Source organism: Bos grunniens, chromosome 6 (genome assembly GCF_055505025.1).
Source record: "Bos grunniens cultivar Pamir isolate PY7600 chromosome 6, Bosgru_T2T1.0, whole genome shotgun sequence".
Taxonomy (NCBI): domain Eukaryota; kingdom Metazoa; phylum Chordata; class Mammalia; order Artiodactyla; family Bovidae; genus Bos; species Bos grunniens.
In genome coordinates, this window is record NC_141170.1 from 91,916,163 (window position 1) to 91,933,844 (window position 17,682).

The 17,682-nt window shown below is 37.2% G+C and overlaps 1 protein-coding gene across 24 annotated transcripts in view; it reads right to left on the bottom strand.

The window, feature by feature from the left end:
• STPG2 (sperm tail PG-rich repeat containing 2) overlaps positions 1–17,682 on the bottom strand; it is a 630,294-nt gene that overhangs the window by 485,640 nt on the left and 126,972 nt on the right. For 20 of the 24 annotated variants that reach the window (XM_086406656.1, XM_086406661.1, XM_086406654.1 and 17 more), the window contains 3 exons: positions 8,941–9,048; positions 4,330–4,489; positions 1,919–2,079 (listed from right to left, as the gene is read on the bottom strand). In XM_086406656.1, the coding sequence (XP_086262782.1) occupies positions 1,919–2,079; positions 4,330–4,489; positions 8,941–9,048 (429 nt within the window). Of the gene's footprint in view, positions 1–1,918; positions 2,080–4,329; positions 4,490–8,863; positions 9,049–11,144; positions 11,478–17,682 lie in introns of those variants that run through there. The other 4 variants (XM_086406674.1, XM_086406657.1, XM_086406678.1 and 1 more) reach the window with 3 other exon arrangements.

Genomic DNA, 17,682 nt, shown 5'->3' on the forward strand with positions numbered 1-17,682 from the left:
TGAGATATTTCAAATTCTAAAAGATGATGCTGTGAACACGCTGTACTCAGTATGCCAGCAAATATGGAAAACTCAGCAGTGGCCACAGGACTGGAAAAGGTCAGTTTTCATTCCATTCCCAAAGAAAGACAATGTCAAAGAATGCTCAAACTACCACAAAATGGCATTCATCCCACACACTAGCAAAGTAAGGCTCAAAATTCTCCAAGCCAGGCTTCAACTGTACGTAAGCAGTGAACTTCCAGATGTTCAAGCTGGATTTACAAAAGGCAGAGGAACCAGAGATCAAATCGCCAATATCCGCTGGATCATCGAAAAAGCAAGAGAGTTCCAGAAAAGCATCTACTTCTGATTTATTGACTATGCCAAAGCCGTTGACTGTGCGGATCACAATAAAGTGTAGAAAATTCTGAAAGAGATAGGAATACGAGACCACCTGACCTGCCTCTTGAGAAACCTGTATGCAGGTCAAGAAGCAACAGTTAGAACTGGACATGGAACAACAGTCTGTTTCCAAATAGGAAAAAGAGTACATCAAAGCTGTATATTGTTACCCTGCTTATTTAACTTATATGCAGAGTACATCATGAGAAATGCCGAGCTGGATGAAGCAAAAGCTGGAATCAAGATTGCCAGGAGAAATGTTAATAACCTCTGATAAATGTTAATAACCTCTGATATGCAGATGACACCACCCTTATGGCAGAAAGTGAAGAGGAACTAAAGAGCCTCTTGATGAAAGTGAAAGAAGAGAGTGAAAAAGTTGGCTTAAAACCCAACATTCAGAAAACTAAGATCATGGCATCCAGTCCCATCACTTCCTGGCAAATAAATGGGGAAACAGTGGAAACAATGACAGACTTTACTTTGGGGGGCTCCAAAATCACTGCAGATGGTGACTGCAGCCATGAAATTAAAAGACACTTATTCCTTGGAAGAAAAGTTATGATCAACCTAGATAGCATATTAAAAAGCAGAGACATTACTTTGCTAACAAAGTTCCGTCTAGTCAAGGCTATGGTTTTTCCAGCAGTCATGTATGGATATGAGAGTTGGAGTATAAAGAAAGCTGAGCACCGATGAATTGATGCTTTTGAACTGTGGTGTTAGAGAAGCCTCTTGAGAGTCCCTTGGACTGCAAGAAGATCCAACCAGTCCATCCTAAAGGAAATCAGTCCTGGGTGTTCATTGGAAGGAGTGTTACTGAAGCTGAAACTCCAATACTTTGGCCACCTGATGGGAAGAACTGACTCATTTGAAAAGACCCTGCTGCTAGGAAAGATTGAAGGCAGGAGGAGAAGGGGATGACAGAGGATGAGATGATTAGATGGCATCACCAACTCAATGGACATGAGTTTGAGTAAACTCCGGGAGTTGGTGATGGACAGGGAGGCCTGGTATACTGCAGTCCATGGGGTTGCAAAGAGTCGGACACGACTGAGCGACTGAACCGAACTGAAGTGAGGACTTCTCTGCAGTACAGTGGATAAGAATTCACCTGCCAGTGTAGTGGGCATGGGTTCGATATCTGGTCCAGGAAAATTCTAAATGCCAAAGGTATACAAGATCTTCAAAGAGGTAAATAATAAGACTTTTTTTTAGCCATACCACATGGCTTGTGAGATCACAATTTCCCTATCAGGGGCTGAACTTGCACCCACACACCTTCAGCAGTGAAAGCATGGTGACCTAACCACCAGGGAATTCCCAGATAAGATCTATTTTTGAAAAAGAAATTATAAACATACCTTTAACCAAATTAATTGTTGTTTTTATGCCATAATTGACCACATGTAAATAATTTTAACAATAACTGTATGGCTTATAATAATGAGGTACATATACCATAGGTAATTTTGTAAATTCTAAATTCTTCATATGAGATATAAATAATATAATTTTGGTATTCACATATTACCTTATAATCAGCAGGCCCAGGAGTAGTATAATCTTCTTTCTGAACCAGGAAGAGAGTCCGAGGAACAGAAGAACCAAATGCACTTTTCTTTGGTTTCTTCCAGTAAGTATTGCTAAAGTTGTCGATGAATGTATTGTCTTGGATATTATAAAACCCAGGACCTAGAATTATAAAGAATATAATATAAAAGCACCCTTTTAATTCTTTTAAACTTAGTAACTTTACTATTTATTTTATTGTATTGCATTTATTGAATGAGTCTTTAAATTCTATAGTGCTTTAAAGATTTCAAAAGTTTCACACACCTGATTTCATATAATCCCATAATAACCCTTTTACTTATCCCTGCCTCTGTACTCCTCGCCTCTGCCCTCTCCTCACTGGTAAACACTAGTTTGTTCTCTTTATCTGTGAGTCTGCTTCTTTTTTGTTTTTATTCAGGTTATTTAGTTTGTTGTATTTTTTAGATTTCACACATAAATGATATCATACTGTACTTTTCTTCTCTGACATTTCATTTAGCATAATATCTTCAAAGTCGATCTGTATTGCTGCAAATGGCAGAAGTTCACTCTTCTTACGGCTGAGCAGTATTCTGGTGTTTATATACATCTTCCTTATAAACTGAGTAACTGTAGGCAATTTTTTTAGAAAGACTTCTCATATATTGTGGACAGGAATGCAAAGTGCTTTGCTACTTTGAAAAACAATTTGTCGACTTCTTACAAAGTTAAACTTATACTTACCATATGACCCAGAAATTCTACTTCTAATTATTTTTCCAAGAGAAGTGAAAACAAACCAAATGTCCATCAGCTGGCGAACGGAAAAACAAAATGTGCTACACCCAAACAATGGAATACTACTCAATAATAAAAAGAAAACATAAATGCAACAACATGATTGAAACCCAAAAACATGCCAATGAAAGATGATATACAAAATTCTAAATAATGTGTGATTCCCTTTACATAAAACTTTAAAAACGGCTACCAATTCTTTGCTATCCATGTCATTGAGAGAGAAAGTTTCATGCCCTTCTGTTCAATATGGGCTACCCTGGGTCATTTGACTGACTAATAGAGTGTAGCAGAAATGATGTCCTGGGATTTTCTGAGGGTCAGTCATAAGAAGTCTCACAGCATCCTATCAGGTCTCACGGAGCTCTGAGCTACTATGTCAAAAATCAACTACCCTGGGGCAGCAGTGCTGGAGCTATGCACACACTCTGAATGACATTCTCATCTGAACTCTGCCTTCTAGAAACCCCACAAACTAATGAGATATGACAGAAAAAGCATTTTTTAAGCCTCTAAGTTTGTCATGCAGCAACAGACAACCTATACGCTAGAGTGTGTGTGCTCAGTTACTTCAGTTGTTTCCAATTCTCTGTGACCCCGTGGACTGTAGCCCACTAGGCTCCTTTGTCCACAGGATTCTCCAGGCAAGAATACTGGAGTTGGTAGCCATGCCTCCCTCCAGGGGATCTTCCCAACCCAGGGATCAAACCCACGTCTCCTGCACTGAAGGTGAATTCTTTACCCACTGAGCCACCCGGGAAGCTCTATATGTTATTTTTGTGTTATATTCTTAGATATATAAAGATTACCCACTGTAATCTAGTATATAAATCTAGTCTCTATATATAAATATATAACATATATTATATATAATAATTATATATAAATGTATATATTTATATATAACATATATTTTATATATATATATATAAAATACCCACTGAGAATACTAGAACATATGATAGGACATCCCCCAAAATAAAATTTTAACAAAATTGAATATCATAAGTTACATTACTAGCAGTGACCACATAGTTAATATATTATATATGTTCATCTACCAAGAGAAAATTAGGAACTTTAATGAAAAAAGGAAAGCAATAGAAAATTATAACTAAGATATGTGATAAATTAAATTAAAATCTTACTAAAATTACACATTATTTTTATCTGAGTTTAGTGTATAGTCGGAGAAGGCAATGGCACCCCACTCCAGTACTCTTGCCTGGCAAATCCCATGGACGGAGGAGCCTGGTGGGCTGCAGTCCATGGGTCGCTAGGAGTTGGACACGACTGAGCGACTTCACTTTCACTTTTCACTTTCATGCATTGGAGAAGGAAATGGCAACCCACTCCAGTGTTCTTGCCTGGAGAATCCCAGGGACAGGGGAGCCTGGTGGGCTGGTGTCTATGGGGTCGCACAGAGTTGGACACGACTAAAGCGACTTAGCAGCAGCAACAGTGTATAGTCAATGCTTAAAAAAAAATGTTGACTTAAATTAACAACACAACCCACAGAACAAAAATAATTGTACTTTCTGGTGCATCCATCTTGTTAAGAGTATTAAGTTACATCAAGTTAGAGTGGATACATATGAATTAATTTCCAACCTGGCATTTTCTCTGTCTTAGAGTCTTGTGTGAATCGAGCAGCACTTTGACCAAATGAGGTATTTTTCAATCCTAACGTTTTCTTCAAGGGCTTGAAAGCAGTTCGAGATTCATTGTATGTGCCAGGAGCTGGAGTGATTGATTTCATAGAGACAAACCTCTAGTGAAGAACAGGAAAATATGCCAGTTAGAAAGTAATGGTACATTTTGATATTTCATGACTTAAAAGCTGTCTTTTTAGTAATATAACATCTGGAGTTTAATTTATTTCTTAATGAAGTGAAGAAAATGTAGATGAATTAAGATCTTGCACCTATCAAAACATAAAATATATACTTTTAGTAAAATCATATGTATATTAATACAGTAATGCATTATATACTTTGCTAAGCCAGAAAGACTTTTCAAAGGACAACATCTCATTATGAGATTCAGATGATAGTGTACGGACAATTTCCACATCTAAGATATTCTGAAAGTTAAGATAATAAATAAAATCTATATGATCAAATACAGTTTCTTCTATGTAATAAAACTGTATAAATTGACAAAGTTCCTGAATATGTATATTCAATTAACACAACCATATTAGCTACCTTAAGAGAAAATCTTATAGATTCAAGTGGTACATAAATCACTTTAACTTATAATATTAATTTTTTTATATTATAAACTTATAATAAGCTTACTTGGTATATTCATTTACAGGGAAGCCTGGTGTGCTGTAGTCCATGGGGTCACAAAGAGTCGGGCATGACTGAGCGACTGAACTGAACTGACTAATTAAATATATCTATATGTAAACTATGAAGTCTTATGACATATAGCATTGTATAATTTATTTTTTAACTTTTTTATTTAGAATTAATTTAAAATTTGGAATATTCAAAGTTATAAATAAAAATAATACAGAAAATTCCTGTGCCATATTCACCTACTGTTAATATGCCATTCACTTTTTTCATTTGCCCACTTTATTTCTGCTTTTCTGTTTGTATGTCCATTATTCCCTCTCTCTATCTCTACACACACGTACACACACACACACACACACAGAACTATTTAATGGAAAGTTACGTATGTTGTGTTGTGGCCAGCCCTTTCTCCCTAAATCCTTTGTGTGCATTTACTAAAAATAGGGATATTTTCCTACATGTATTTTCTTAATGTAGCAATAATATAAGACTTTTATTTAATCTACCATTCATATTCCAAATTTGTCAGTTGATCTAATTATACCTCTAATGCAATTTTCCCATCCAATACATCATCTAGTCTAGGCTCAGATATTGCTTTTAGCCTCCTTTCATGTAGAAACATTTCCAAAGCCTTCCTAAATACTTTCTTATTATTTAAATGCTGAGTACAATATTTTTAAATGGTAACATTCAACCCTGGCTGCATTTCTTGAGGAGTTTAAAAAAAAAAAATTGATGCCTGCCTGGGCCCTATTCTGGATCAGCTTCATCAACTCTGGGAGACAGGAAAGAAAGCAATTGGATTTGTAGTAAAATTTCCCAAAATATTCTAATTTGCAGCAAAAGTTGAGAAGCATTATTATAAAGAAAATCTTAGGTTTTAAAAATTACTAGTTGAAGACATAAGAAAATTCAATGCATTTAGATAAAATACCAGACAACTCCTTAAGTCGAAAACTTTTTAAAATAAGTATCCGAGAAACATAATATGTCTTTATTCCTAAAAAAAAAAAAAATTGTCTTCTAAGTCCACCTGGTTAATCAAATTATTGCTTTTTCAATCATGCTGCTGCTAAGTCACTTCAGTCATGTCCAACTCTGTGCGACTCCATAGACGGCAGCCCACCAAGCTCCCCCGTCCCTGGGATTCTCCAGGCAAGAACACTGGAGTGGGTTGCCATTTCCTTCTCCAATGCATGAAAGTGAAGAGTCAAAGTGAAGTCACTTGGTCGTGTCCAACTCTTCACGACCCCATGGACTGCAGCCCACCAGGCTCCTCCATCCATAGCATTTTCCAGGCAAGAGTACTGGAGTGGGGTGCCACTGCCTTCTCCGTTTTCAATCATAGTCATTAATAAATCTATCCATAGTCAACTAAACACTAACACTACCCTAGCAGGCAGTCCTGTTGGTTTTAACTCTTCCACATCTTTCACTTCAGAATCCCTTAAGCAAAACTGATATCATATTCCTTTTCATTTCTGAAAAATATATTTAAAATATTATAACCGATGCCAAGTGATGTCACATTAGGACTATATATTAGATGAACAGAACAGCATGAAAACTGAGAGTTCTGGTTGCAAAAATGTGATTTTTAAAAATGAAGGGCACACACAGTATCTCACACCCCTGCATCCATTCTGTTTTGTATCTCAAGTACCATCAAGCTGCTCAAGGCAGAAACCTAGTATTCATTCTTGATTCCTCCTAGTCCCTTACTACAACATTAACTCATTAAAAGGTCATGTTAATTTTGTCTCCAAAATATACCTGCAATCTACCTGTCTCCCAGGAGGTGCCTCTTAAGTACAATGAAACCAAAGTAGTCACGTGTAGTCATCTAAAAGTTAATAATCTTCCCTAGATAATCACATTTTACACAGTACAACTGGAGAAATATCACAACTACTTGATCCAGACAGTGCCACATTATAAAGGCCTGTTAGTATTATAATGTTCTTGCCTAAGAAATAGCTTCAGTTCAGTTCAGTTCAGTCGCTCAGTGGTGTCCAACTCTTCACGACCCCATGAATCGCAGCACGCCAGGCCTCCCTGTCCATCACCAACTCCTGGAGTTTACTCAAACTCACGTCCATTGAGTCAGTGATGCCATCCAGCCATCTCATCCTCTGTCGTCCCCTTCTTCTCCTGCCTCCAATCCTTCCCAGCATCAGAGTCTTTTCCAATGAGTCAACTCTTCGCACGAGGTGGCCAAAATACTGGAGTTTCATCTTTAGCATCATTCTTTCCGAAGAACACCAAGGTCTGATCTCCTTCAGAATGGAATGGTTGGATCTCCTTGCAGTCCAAGGGACTCTCAAGAGTCTTCTCCAACACCACAGTTCAAAAGCATCAATTCTTCAGCACTCAGCTTTCTTCACAGTCCAACTCTCACATCCATACATGACTACTGGAAAAACCATAGCCTTGACTAGATGGACCTTTGTTGGCAAAGTAATGTCTCTGCTTTTGAATATGCTATCTAGGTTGGTCATAACTTAGACACCTTCAGTTCAAGCCCCCTAAATATAGACCTTGAAGAATATAAAATGATTACTGTGAAATAGACTCTTGCATCACTAACGCCCTAATGGCAGGTTTAGACATGACCTATGGCTAGGCTCCAGAAAGCCTTCAGAACCTTCTCCAAAAGACTGGCGTATTCTTATAGATTACACGTTAACACTTCAAATATTCATTGTTGTTGTTGTTGTTCACTCACTCAGACATGTCTGACTCTTTGCAACCCCACAGACTGCAACATGCCAGGCTTCCCTGTCCTTCACTATCTTTGGAGTTTGCTAAAACTCATGTCCATTAAGTCAGCTATGCCATCCAACCATCTTACCCTCTGTTTCCCCCTTCTCCTCCTGACTTCAATCTTTCCCAGAATCAGGGTCTTTTCAAATGAGTCAGTTCTTCACATTAGGTGGCTAAAGAATTGGAGCTTCAGCTTGAGCATCAGTCCTTCTAATGAATATTCAGGGCTGATCTCCTTTAGGATGGACTTGTTGGATCTCCTTGCAGTCCAAGGGACTCTCAAGAGGCTTCTCCAACACCACAGTTCAAAAGCATCAATTCTTCGGTGCTCAGCTTTCTTTATAGTCCAACCCTCACATCCATACATGACCACTAGAAAAACCATAGCCTTGACTAGACAGACCTTGGTTAGCAAAGTAATGTCTCTGCTTTTTAATATGCTGTCTACATTGGTCATACCTTTTCTTCCAAGAAGTAAGTGTCTTCTAATTTCATGGCTGCAGTCACCATCTGCAGTGATTTTGGAGCCCAAAAAAATAAAGTCTGACACTGTTTCCCCATTTATTTGCCATGAAGTGATGAGACCAGATGCCATGATCTTAGTTTTCTGAATATTTGGTTTCAAGCCAACTTTTTCACTCTCCTCTTTGACTTTCATCAAGAGGCTCTTTAGTTTCTCTTCGCTTTCTGCCATAAGCGTGGTGTCACCTGCATATCTGAAGTTACTGATATTTCTCCTGGCAATCTTGATTCCAGCTTGTGCTTCATCCAACCCAGAGTTTTTCATGATGTTTCATGACTGGTTTGATCACTTTCCAGTCATATACTCATTAGCAAAATATATTTAAACCCAGAGTAAAATTTCTTAAAAGATAAACTGAACTTTCACATATGCAAATTTGCTTAGTAGAAAATGTTTAATAAAAATTACAATTTGAATAGTAATCTCCGCAATATTCTTAATATTGTAATCTTACGTCATTTAAGTCTACCCACATTTTTGGCAATATGATTTCCCTAGACTATGTCGGTTCCCAACTTGTTTATATACCACTTTTCTTTTTATAATCTCCCTAACACCACTGAGTTTGTTGCTAGTGTCACCTTTTGCCTATTATCCTCTATCTGTGAAACAACTGAAGAACATTACCTGGGATTGAGAAAGAAAAGCAGGTGATGCATCATTCACATTTGATGTCACACTTTTATTCTTCTGAAATTGACTCTTAATGTCATATTTTCCTGGCCCTGGTACTCCCTAAATTACAGAAAGAAAAAGACATGCTCTTATTAAGAAAGTATCTATAGCACCTAAGGGAACAGTTGGTTAAATATCTGAACCAAAGCTGCAGGGCTTTTAAGTGATATTACCAAAGCTCTTCATTAAAAAGCAAGCCAGAACAAACTTAAGAGCAATAAACAAAGAAAAAGAGAGAAAGGCTTTGCTTTCCTTTGCAAAGCCTCCCAGGAACCTAAAAACACACTGCTTGAAACTTTGCTGCCCTCTACTGATAGATCTCAGGAAAAAAAATTATCTGAGCCCTTCACGTGATTAAGCATTACAGTAAATAAATATATTTCTTCCATTTAACTTATACAACCAGCTCTTCTATTTTAACTACAAATGTTAGAAGATATAAGACATTAGGCTTTTAACTAGATACTTTACAAAAGATAAAATTAACTCAGTAAATAGTGGGATTGAGTTTTAATTATCCTGCTAATAAAATACAAATATGTATCAGGAAGTACTATTGATTCATCATCAAATATTTTAATTACCTTGATAAAGTACCTTTCATAGTATATAAAAAGTTAGATTTAAATCATCTGCTTCATATATAACTCTCCTACTTTTCTATAGTTGAAAGAATTATACATTGATTTATGAATGAAATACTGGGCCTATAACTTGGATATAAAAGGAAATTCTATCAGCAAATTCTGTCACCTATCTTATTATAATACATCAAAATCCAACCATGTTTCCCAACCTCACAAGTACTCTGATCCAAGCCACCATCTCTTATCCAGGTTACTGTAAAAATCTTCCTAACCACCTCCCCGGCTTCCAATATTGCCTATCTTCAGTCTGTTTCTACCACAGAAGCTAGCAATGGGTCCAGTTAAGGCCCTTTGTCAGATTGCACCATCCCCCTTCTCAAACCCATTCAATGGTTTTCAATTTCACTTCCAGCAAAAAAAAACAAGGTCCTAAATATGAAATGAATTTCACTTCCAGACACACTATTACCACTCTAACCTCCTCTCCTACTGCTCTCTCAACTCTATTCACTCTGTTTCCCAAAAGATCAATCATATATTCACCTAAGGACCTTTGCATTTACCATTCTCTTTGCTCAGAATGTTCTCCTAGATAGCTCCAAGGCTCACTCTCTCAATTCAATCAGTTCACTACTCAATGTTACCTTCTCAGTGAGCCATTTCTAGGCAACCCAAACAATCCCTGTTCCCTCTCCTATTTTTCAACCTTATCATTTTTCACTACCCAAAATATCATTTCCTGCTATGTTGTAAGCTCCAAGAGGGCAGTTTCGCTTTGTTCTTTTTCTGTTTCATTGGTTGTTGTATCTTTAGAGAACAGAAGAGTAGCTGTGGCATACTAGGTGCTCAGTAAATACTTGCATGAACTCATGAGCTGAATCTTACATTTGCAATGGCCATATAATGATTTTAGAAGATACATCCCTCTGGGAACTAATACGTCTCCAAAGAATAGCATTATCCATTTGTAATAATAGTAAAATATCTATAATTTAAGTAAAAAAATAATTCGAAAAATTCTTTAGGAGAAATTCTTATACATAAATATCTCTTCTTAAAAACAAATTAGATTCTAAAAATGTATGCAAAAGTCCATATTAGCAAAAGTCCATATTATATTGCCTCAAATGAACAGATTTATGCAATTATTTGATAGTTGACAGAAAGATTCATTTTGGTCACGGCATCTAAGATTGTTTTTTCCTATGAACTTGCAGAAAGTTACATTCAGAAGAAAAAAAAATTCTGTATAATTCTGAGTGTATATAAACCTACGAAATATGTATCAAATACAAAAATATGAACAAATATTCAAATACATGATGTAATCTGTATTTTTTTTTTTACAGATATGCTGTATCAGTTTTCTCTCTGTATAGGCAGGCATGATAAAAAATAATTAGCTACTGACAAACAGGAACTACTACTACTTTCCTCCTGTTCTGAACAGTTGTCTCAGTTCAGTTCAGTTCAGTCGCTCAGTCGTGTCCAACTCTTTGCGACCCCATGAATCGCAGCACGCCAGGCCTCCCTGTCCATCACCAACTCCCTGAGTTCACTCAAACTCACATCCATCTAGTCAGTGATGCCATCCAGCCATTTTATCCTCTGTCGTCCCCTTCTCCTCCTGCCCCCAATCCCTCCCAGCATCAGAGTCTTTTCCAATGAGTCAACTCTTCGCATGAGGTGGCCAAAGTACTGAAGTTTCAGCTTCAGCATCATTCCTTCCAAAGAAATCCCAGGGCTGATCTCCTTCAGAACGGACTGGTTGGATCTCCTTGCAGTCCAAGGGACTCTCAAGAGTCTTCTCCAACACCACAGTTCAAAAGGATCAATTCTTCGGCACTCAGCTTTCTTCATAGTCCAACTCCCACATCCATACATGACCACAGGAACAGCTGTCTAGACGATTATTAATATGAAGCACAGGGAAAAGACTAAGTGTGATTAATGAGGTAAGTGAATATACTTAGTCTTGAGAACTATTTTGCTAAAAGACTAAATGAAATCTTGACCTCTTCAATAAATACTTCCTTTTCCTTTTCTTCTGTTTTCAATAAAGTTTCTAATATTACTGAACTTTATTTCACTAAAATAACATAGAATAGTAAAATCAGGTCTTTACTTATAAAAAGTTAGAATTTAATAAGCCAATTCCAAATAAGTTCCAAAATAGGACTGTGAGACACTGACCACGGAAGGGCAGGTCTCCCTTTGTGACCGTCTAAGAAGGTAAAATAAACTCTGCAAAGACCAAACCCTAGACACAGGATGAAAATGCTGTGATATTTATCCTGCTTTTACAAACTGTGATCAACCAAACACCGGCACTGATATCAGTCTATTAAGTACATGGCCTCCCAGAGTGTCCTCTGAGACCTTGAATCAGAATCTTTCTGGGCACAGGAATCTACACTTTTAACAAGCCTCACAGAGGATTCTCAAGCACAATAAAGAACCACAGCTCAGCCAAAAAGCGGTCCCTGCCACAGCTTTTTCTGCAAAGCACATCTATCTTCAAGTAGAAGGCTTAGACCTTAAAAGTATCCTGCTTTAGGAAGAAAACTTAAAGATTACTGTGGCAGATTGTTTATGTAATCTTTTCATGTACAACCTAATAAAAATGGCCCTCTTTAGACCACGTGCTACCTAATGGAAGGACACACAGTCACTTATAAAGCAGTGTTTCCCCTACCCCAGGCAAAGGAATATGCTTGAGGCGGATGCACTTAGCACCTCTTGTAGAAAATTACAGGACAAATAAATTGCTCAACAAATAACTTCAAGGAAAGGAAAGAGAAGAAAAGAGGGAGAGAGCAACAGAGATGTTATCAGTCAACACCAATGGCAAAGCGTGGACATTCTGTGGATCCTGTTTCTAATATTTATGAGACACTTGAAATTTGAACACTAATTAAAAATCTATCATATTAAGTAAACACTGTGAATTTTTTAAGATAATTATTTGGTTTTTAAAGACTATCTTTCAGAGGTCACTACTGAAATGTTTACAGATGAAGTGAAATGCCTAGGATTTGATTAAAAAAAAAAAAAAGCTCTCTTTAAAAACTAGGGTATAATCATTTATTTCATCAGGGACTGGGGCAAGTCAAACAGTTTAACCTTTACTCCTCTAACTTGGAGCCACCATCAGTGATGATGACTATTTCCACAGAAAATACTAAAAGCTTACTATGTACAAAGCAGTGTACATACTAATAAATAAAGCATGGGCTTTGCTTTTGAGAAGCTTACACCAGATCTCAACCCATGCTTTACAAGAGAATTATCTGGGGAACTTTTAAAAATAATAATGCCTCGTTCTACTTTATTCAAACTAAAGCCAATAGAAATGAGACCCAGGCGTTATTAAAATTTAAAAAGCTTTCTGTTTAATGTTAATGTGCAGTCACAACTGCAGCCTAAAATAGTTTAAAACTCACACTGCTAGGACCCTGCAGGTACAATCACTTTCCATTGGTCCCATAACTGCCATTTTTCCCTAGAGTTCCACAGTCCCCTTCTGTAAATAAGGACTATAGTGAGGCCAGGCTTCCAAATATTTCTTCCAGCTCATGTTCTATAATTTTAAATTCTATAATTAAGCTCGATAATTATATTTTCTTGAAGAAAATTAGAGGTACCAAGGGAGTATTTCATGCAAAGATGGGCTCAAGAAAAAGACAGAAATGGGATGGATCTAACAGAAGCAGAAGAGATTAAGAAGAGGTGACAAGAACACACAGAAGAACTATACAAAAAAGATCTTCACAACCCAGATAATCACAATAGTGTGATCACTCATCTAGAGCCAGATCCTGGAATGTGGGCCTTAGGAAGCATCACTACGAACAAAGCTAGTGGAGGTGATGGAATTCCAGTTGAGCTATTATTTCAAATCCTAAAAGATGATGCTGTGAAAGTGCCGCACTGACTATGCCAGCACATTTGGAAAACTCAGCCACAAGTGGCCACAAGTGGCCACAAGACTGGAAAAGGTCAGATATAATTCCAATCCCTAAGAAAGGCAATGCCAAAGAATGCTCAAACTAGCGCACAATTGCACCCATCTCACACGCTAACAAAGTAAGGCTCAAAATTCTCCAAGCCAGGCATCAACAGGATATGAACCATGAACTTCCAGATGTTCAAGCTGGATTGCAAAAAGGCAGAGGAACCAGAGATCAAATTGCCAACATCTGCTGGATCATCAAAAAAGCAAGAGAATTCCAGAAAAACATCTATTTCTGCTTTATTGACTATGCCAATGCCTTTGACTGTGTGGATCACAACAAACTGTGGAAAATTCTTAGAGATGGGAATACCAGGCCACCTGACCTGCCTCTTGAGAAATCTGTATGCAGGTAAGGAAGCAACAGTTGAAATTGGACATGGAACAACAGACTGGTTCCAAATAGGAAAAGGAGTAAGTCGAGGCTGTATATTGTCACCCTGCTTATTTAACTTATATGCAGAGTACATAATGAGAAATGCCAAGCTGGATAAAGCACAAACTGGAATCAAGATTGCCGGGAGAAATATCAATAACCTCAGATATGCAGATGACTCCACCCTTATGGCAGAAAGTGAAGAACTAAAGATCCTCTCAATGAAAGTGAAAGAAGAGAGTGAAAAACTTGGCTTAAAGCTCAACATTCAGAAAATGAAGATCATAGTATCTGGTCCCATCACTTCATGGCAAATAGATGGGGAAACAGTGACAGACTTTATTTTGAGGGGCTCCAAAATCACTGCAGATGGTGACTGCAGCCATGAAATTAAAAGATGCTTACACCTTGGAAGTAAAGTTATGACCAAGCTAGACAACATATTAAAAAGCAGAGACATTACTTTGCCAACAAAGGTCCATCTAGTCAAGGCTATGGTTTTTCCAGTGGGGATGTATGAATGTGAGAGTTGGACTATAAATAAAGCTGAATGTGGAAGAATTGATGCTTTTCAACTGTGATGTTGGATAAGACTCTTGAGAGTCCCTTGGACTGCAAGGAGATCAAACCAGTCCATCCTTAAGGAAATCAGTCCTGAGTGTTTATTGGAAGGACTGATGTTGAAGCTGAAACTCCAATACTTTGGCCACCTGATGCAAAGAGCTGACTCATTTGAAAAGACCCTGATGCTGGGAAAGACTGAAGGTGGGAGGAGAAGGGGACAACAGAGGATGAGATGGTTGGATGGCATCACCAACTCAATGGACATGAGTCTGAGTAAACTCCAGAAGTTGGTGATGGACAGGGAGGCCTGGAGTGCTGCAGTCCATGGGGTCACAGAGAGTCAGACACGACTGAATGACTGAACTAAACTGATAATTACATTTTTAATTTTCAAATTATCTTTATTATTCTTGACATCTTTATTCATGCATGCATTATCCTCCATCTTTCTCTGAATATTAATTATAATTTTAATTATTCATAATATTGTTTTACTATCTGTTTCCTTGGAGTTTGCTTGATGTTGGCTTCTTGATTTTTTGCTTTTGTGTTTCATATCAGGGAGTTCCCTCAAATGTCTGGTGATCCCTTCCTCCTCATTCAGATGTAAGAGTGAGTCACTGAAAAATGTTACTTAAAATTTCACATGTGAATAGATGTGACTTGAAACCTACTGAACTTTATTATGTTGTGACAGCCTCACAACTCAGCCTTTGTATTCAGTTCAGTTCAGTTCAGTTGCTCAGTCATGTCCGACTCATTAGCCGGCCCCCAAATGCCACTCTTTTCTCAACCCTGGCTGACAATTTTGGTGAGTGGGAAAAGTGCCTGGAACATCTCCCCACTCTCTATATAAGCTTAAACTCTCCATTTCCTTTCTTCCCTACTTATAATTATGAAAAAGTAAAATACACAAAATAATTCCCACATATACATTACCCAGGGTCAATAATCCTCAACTACATCCCCATATGTTTCTAATCCTATCAATCTGCCCAGTTCTCACTCATGATGTACAGGCAAATCCAAAATATCATATAATCCATAAATAAATACTTTAGGATATATCTCTAAAAAATAAAGGACTCTTTCTTTAACATAACCACAAAACCATTTTTCTATCTAAAAAAAAAAAAAAATCAACATTTGACTCCCTAATTATCAGAGTTCAAATGTTTGTGATTGCCTTATAAATTCATGTATATATTAAAAATATATCAAATATGAAAATATAGAAAGAAATACATATATACAAGGTATAATGCAATAAGATTGCAGAAAGGGCAAAGATAAGGGGGGGAGAAATATTTTTTTTTACTAGCTCCATTCAGATATCACAAGGTTTTACTTTAGATGCTTTGCCCAGTCTATAAAACTCACTTTTGCGATCAATACTTACTTAGATAATGTTTTTAGCTTTCCCTTTCTGTGATCCTTCTTACAAATAAAATAAACACTAATTCCCTATAGTTACTGAGCATCACTGTGCGGCAGGCACTGTACTTGAGACTATTCCTCTTATCTTTAATCCTTAAAAATCCTGCAAGATAAACAAAATTACTTAGGTTTGCCTAATTGGGAAAATAAGATCCATGGAGATTAAGGAACTTACCTCTAAGACAACTAGTAGGAACACAAAGAAAACTAAGGTCTGACTAACTACAAAGCCCCTCTTCTTTTCTTCAAGGAATATTACCACAAAAGTTTATTACACAGATCATGGCAAGACTGGTTGAAGACCATTAAATTTTCATTAACCTATTACATAGTGACATGTCCTCTTGTATATTTCATAACAGAATTCCTTTGGTTGTCCATTTTTACAAATAACTGAATTGCCAGGTATGTGCTAGGTACATGCTAAGTTCCTGGATGTATAACAGGACAGATCTGTGCCCTCAGGAAGTGAAAATTCCAGTGAGAAAGACAGACCAATAGCACCGAACAGATAAATACACTATTTATAAATTGCAAGTAATGCAATTTGTATGAAGAATACAGAGTGCTAAGTTAGAAAGTAACAAGGGAACTTAGACAGGAAAGACAATTTATGTTGAAACCTAAACAAAAGAAGGAGCTTATTTTGGGAAGAATGGATGAAACAGAAAAGCATATACAAAGGGGAAATTCGTCAGTACAGCATTCCCGGAAGAGGCTGGCAGGAACATGTTTACATCTGGAAGTAAAACTTCCCAGTCATATGGTAATACTATATATAGCTTTTCAAGGAATCATCAAACTGTTTCCCATGGAGACCACACCATTTCACATTCCAACTAACTACGTACAAAGGTTTCAATTTCGCTACATCCCCACCAACACTTGTTGTTTTCCATTTTTTTATTATGTAAATCCCAGTAAATGTGAAATGGTACCTTGTAGTGATTTTGATATGCATTTTCCTAATGACTAAAGGTATTGGATATCTTTTTGTGTGTTTACTGGGCATTTGTATATCTTCTTTGGAGAAATGTATATTCTCAAAAAGTCTTTTGCCCATTATTCAATTGAGTTGTTTGTCCTTCTGTTGTCAGATAACATTTTAAGATGATACATCTGCCTGCCTGTGAAGATAAAAGAAGGGAGTGAATTTGCTATATGGCTCAGGAAACTCAAACAAGGGCTCTATATCAACCCTGGGATGGGGTTGGGAAGGGTGGGATGGGGAGGCAGATGGGAGGGAGCTTCAAAAGGGACGGGATATATGTATACCTATGGCTGATTCATATTGAGGTTTGACAGAAAACAGCAAAATTCTGTAAAGCAATTATTCTTCAATAAAAAATAAATTAATTTTTTTTTTAAAAAGGGAGTGAGACTGGAAGCAAAGATACTTGTTAGGAGGCTATTTCAGAAGTCCAGGCAAGATAATGTTTTCTTACTTTGACTAAACAATAGTTCTAGTAATGATAATACAGTAATTATAACAAGAATAATAATCATGACAGACTGTCTACAAACACGCCCACCAAAAATTCTTCCTATCCCTAAAAGTTCATGCGTTACCTCCCATCAGAAGATGGAGTTCATCTCCCTGTTTATGAATCTGAGCTGGCCCTGTGACGTGTTCGGACAAAGAGAATATATGGCAAGTTACACAGCACCATTTCCAAGCCTAGGCCTTAAGAGGCCTGACATGTTCCAAATTTGCAGTC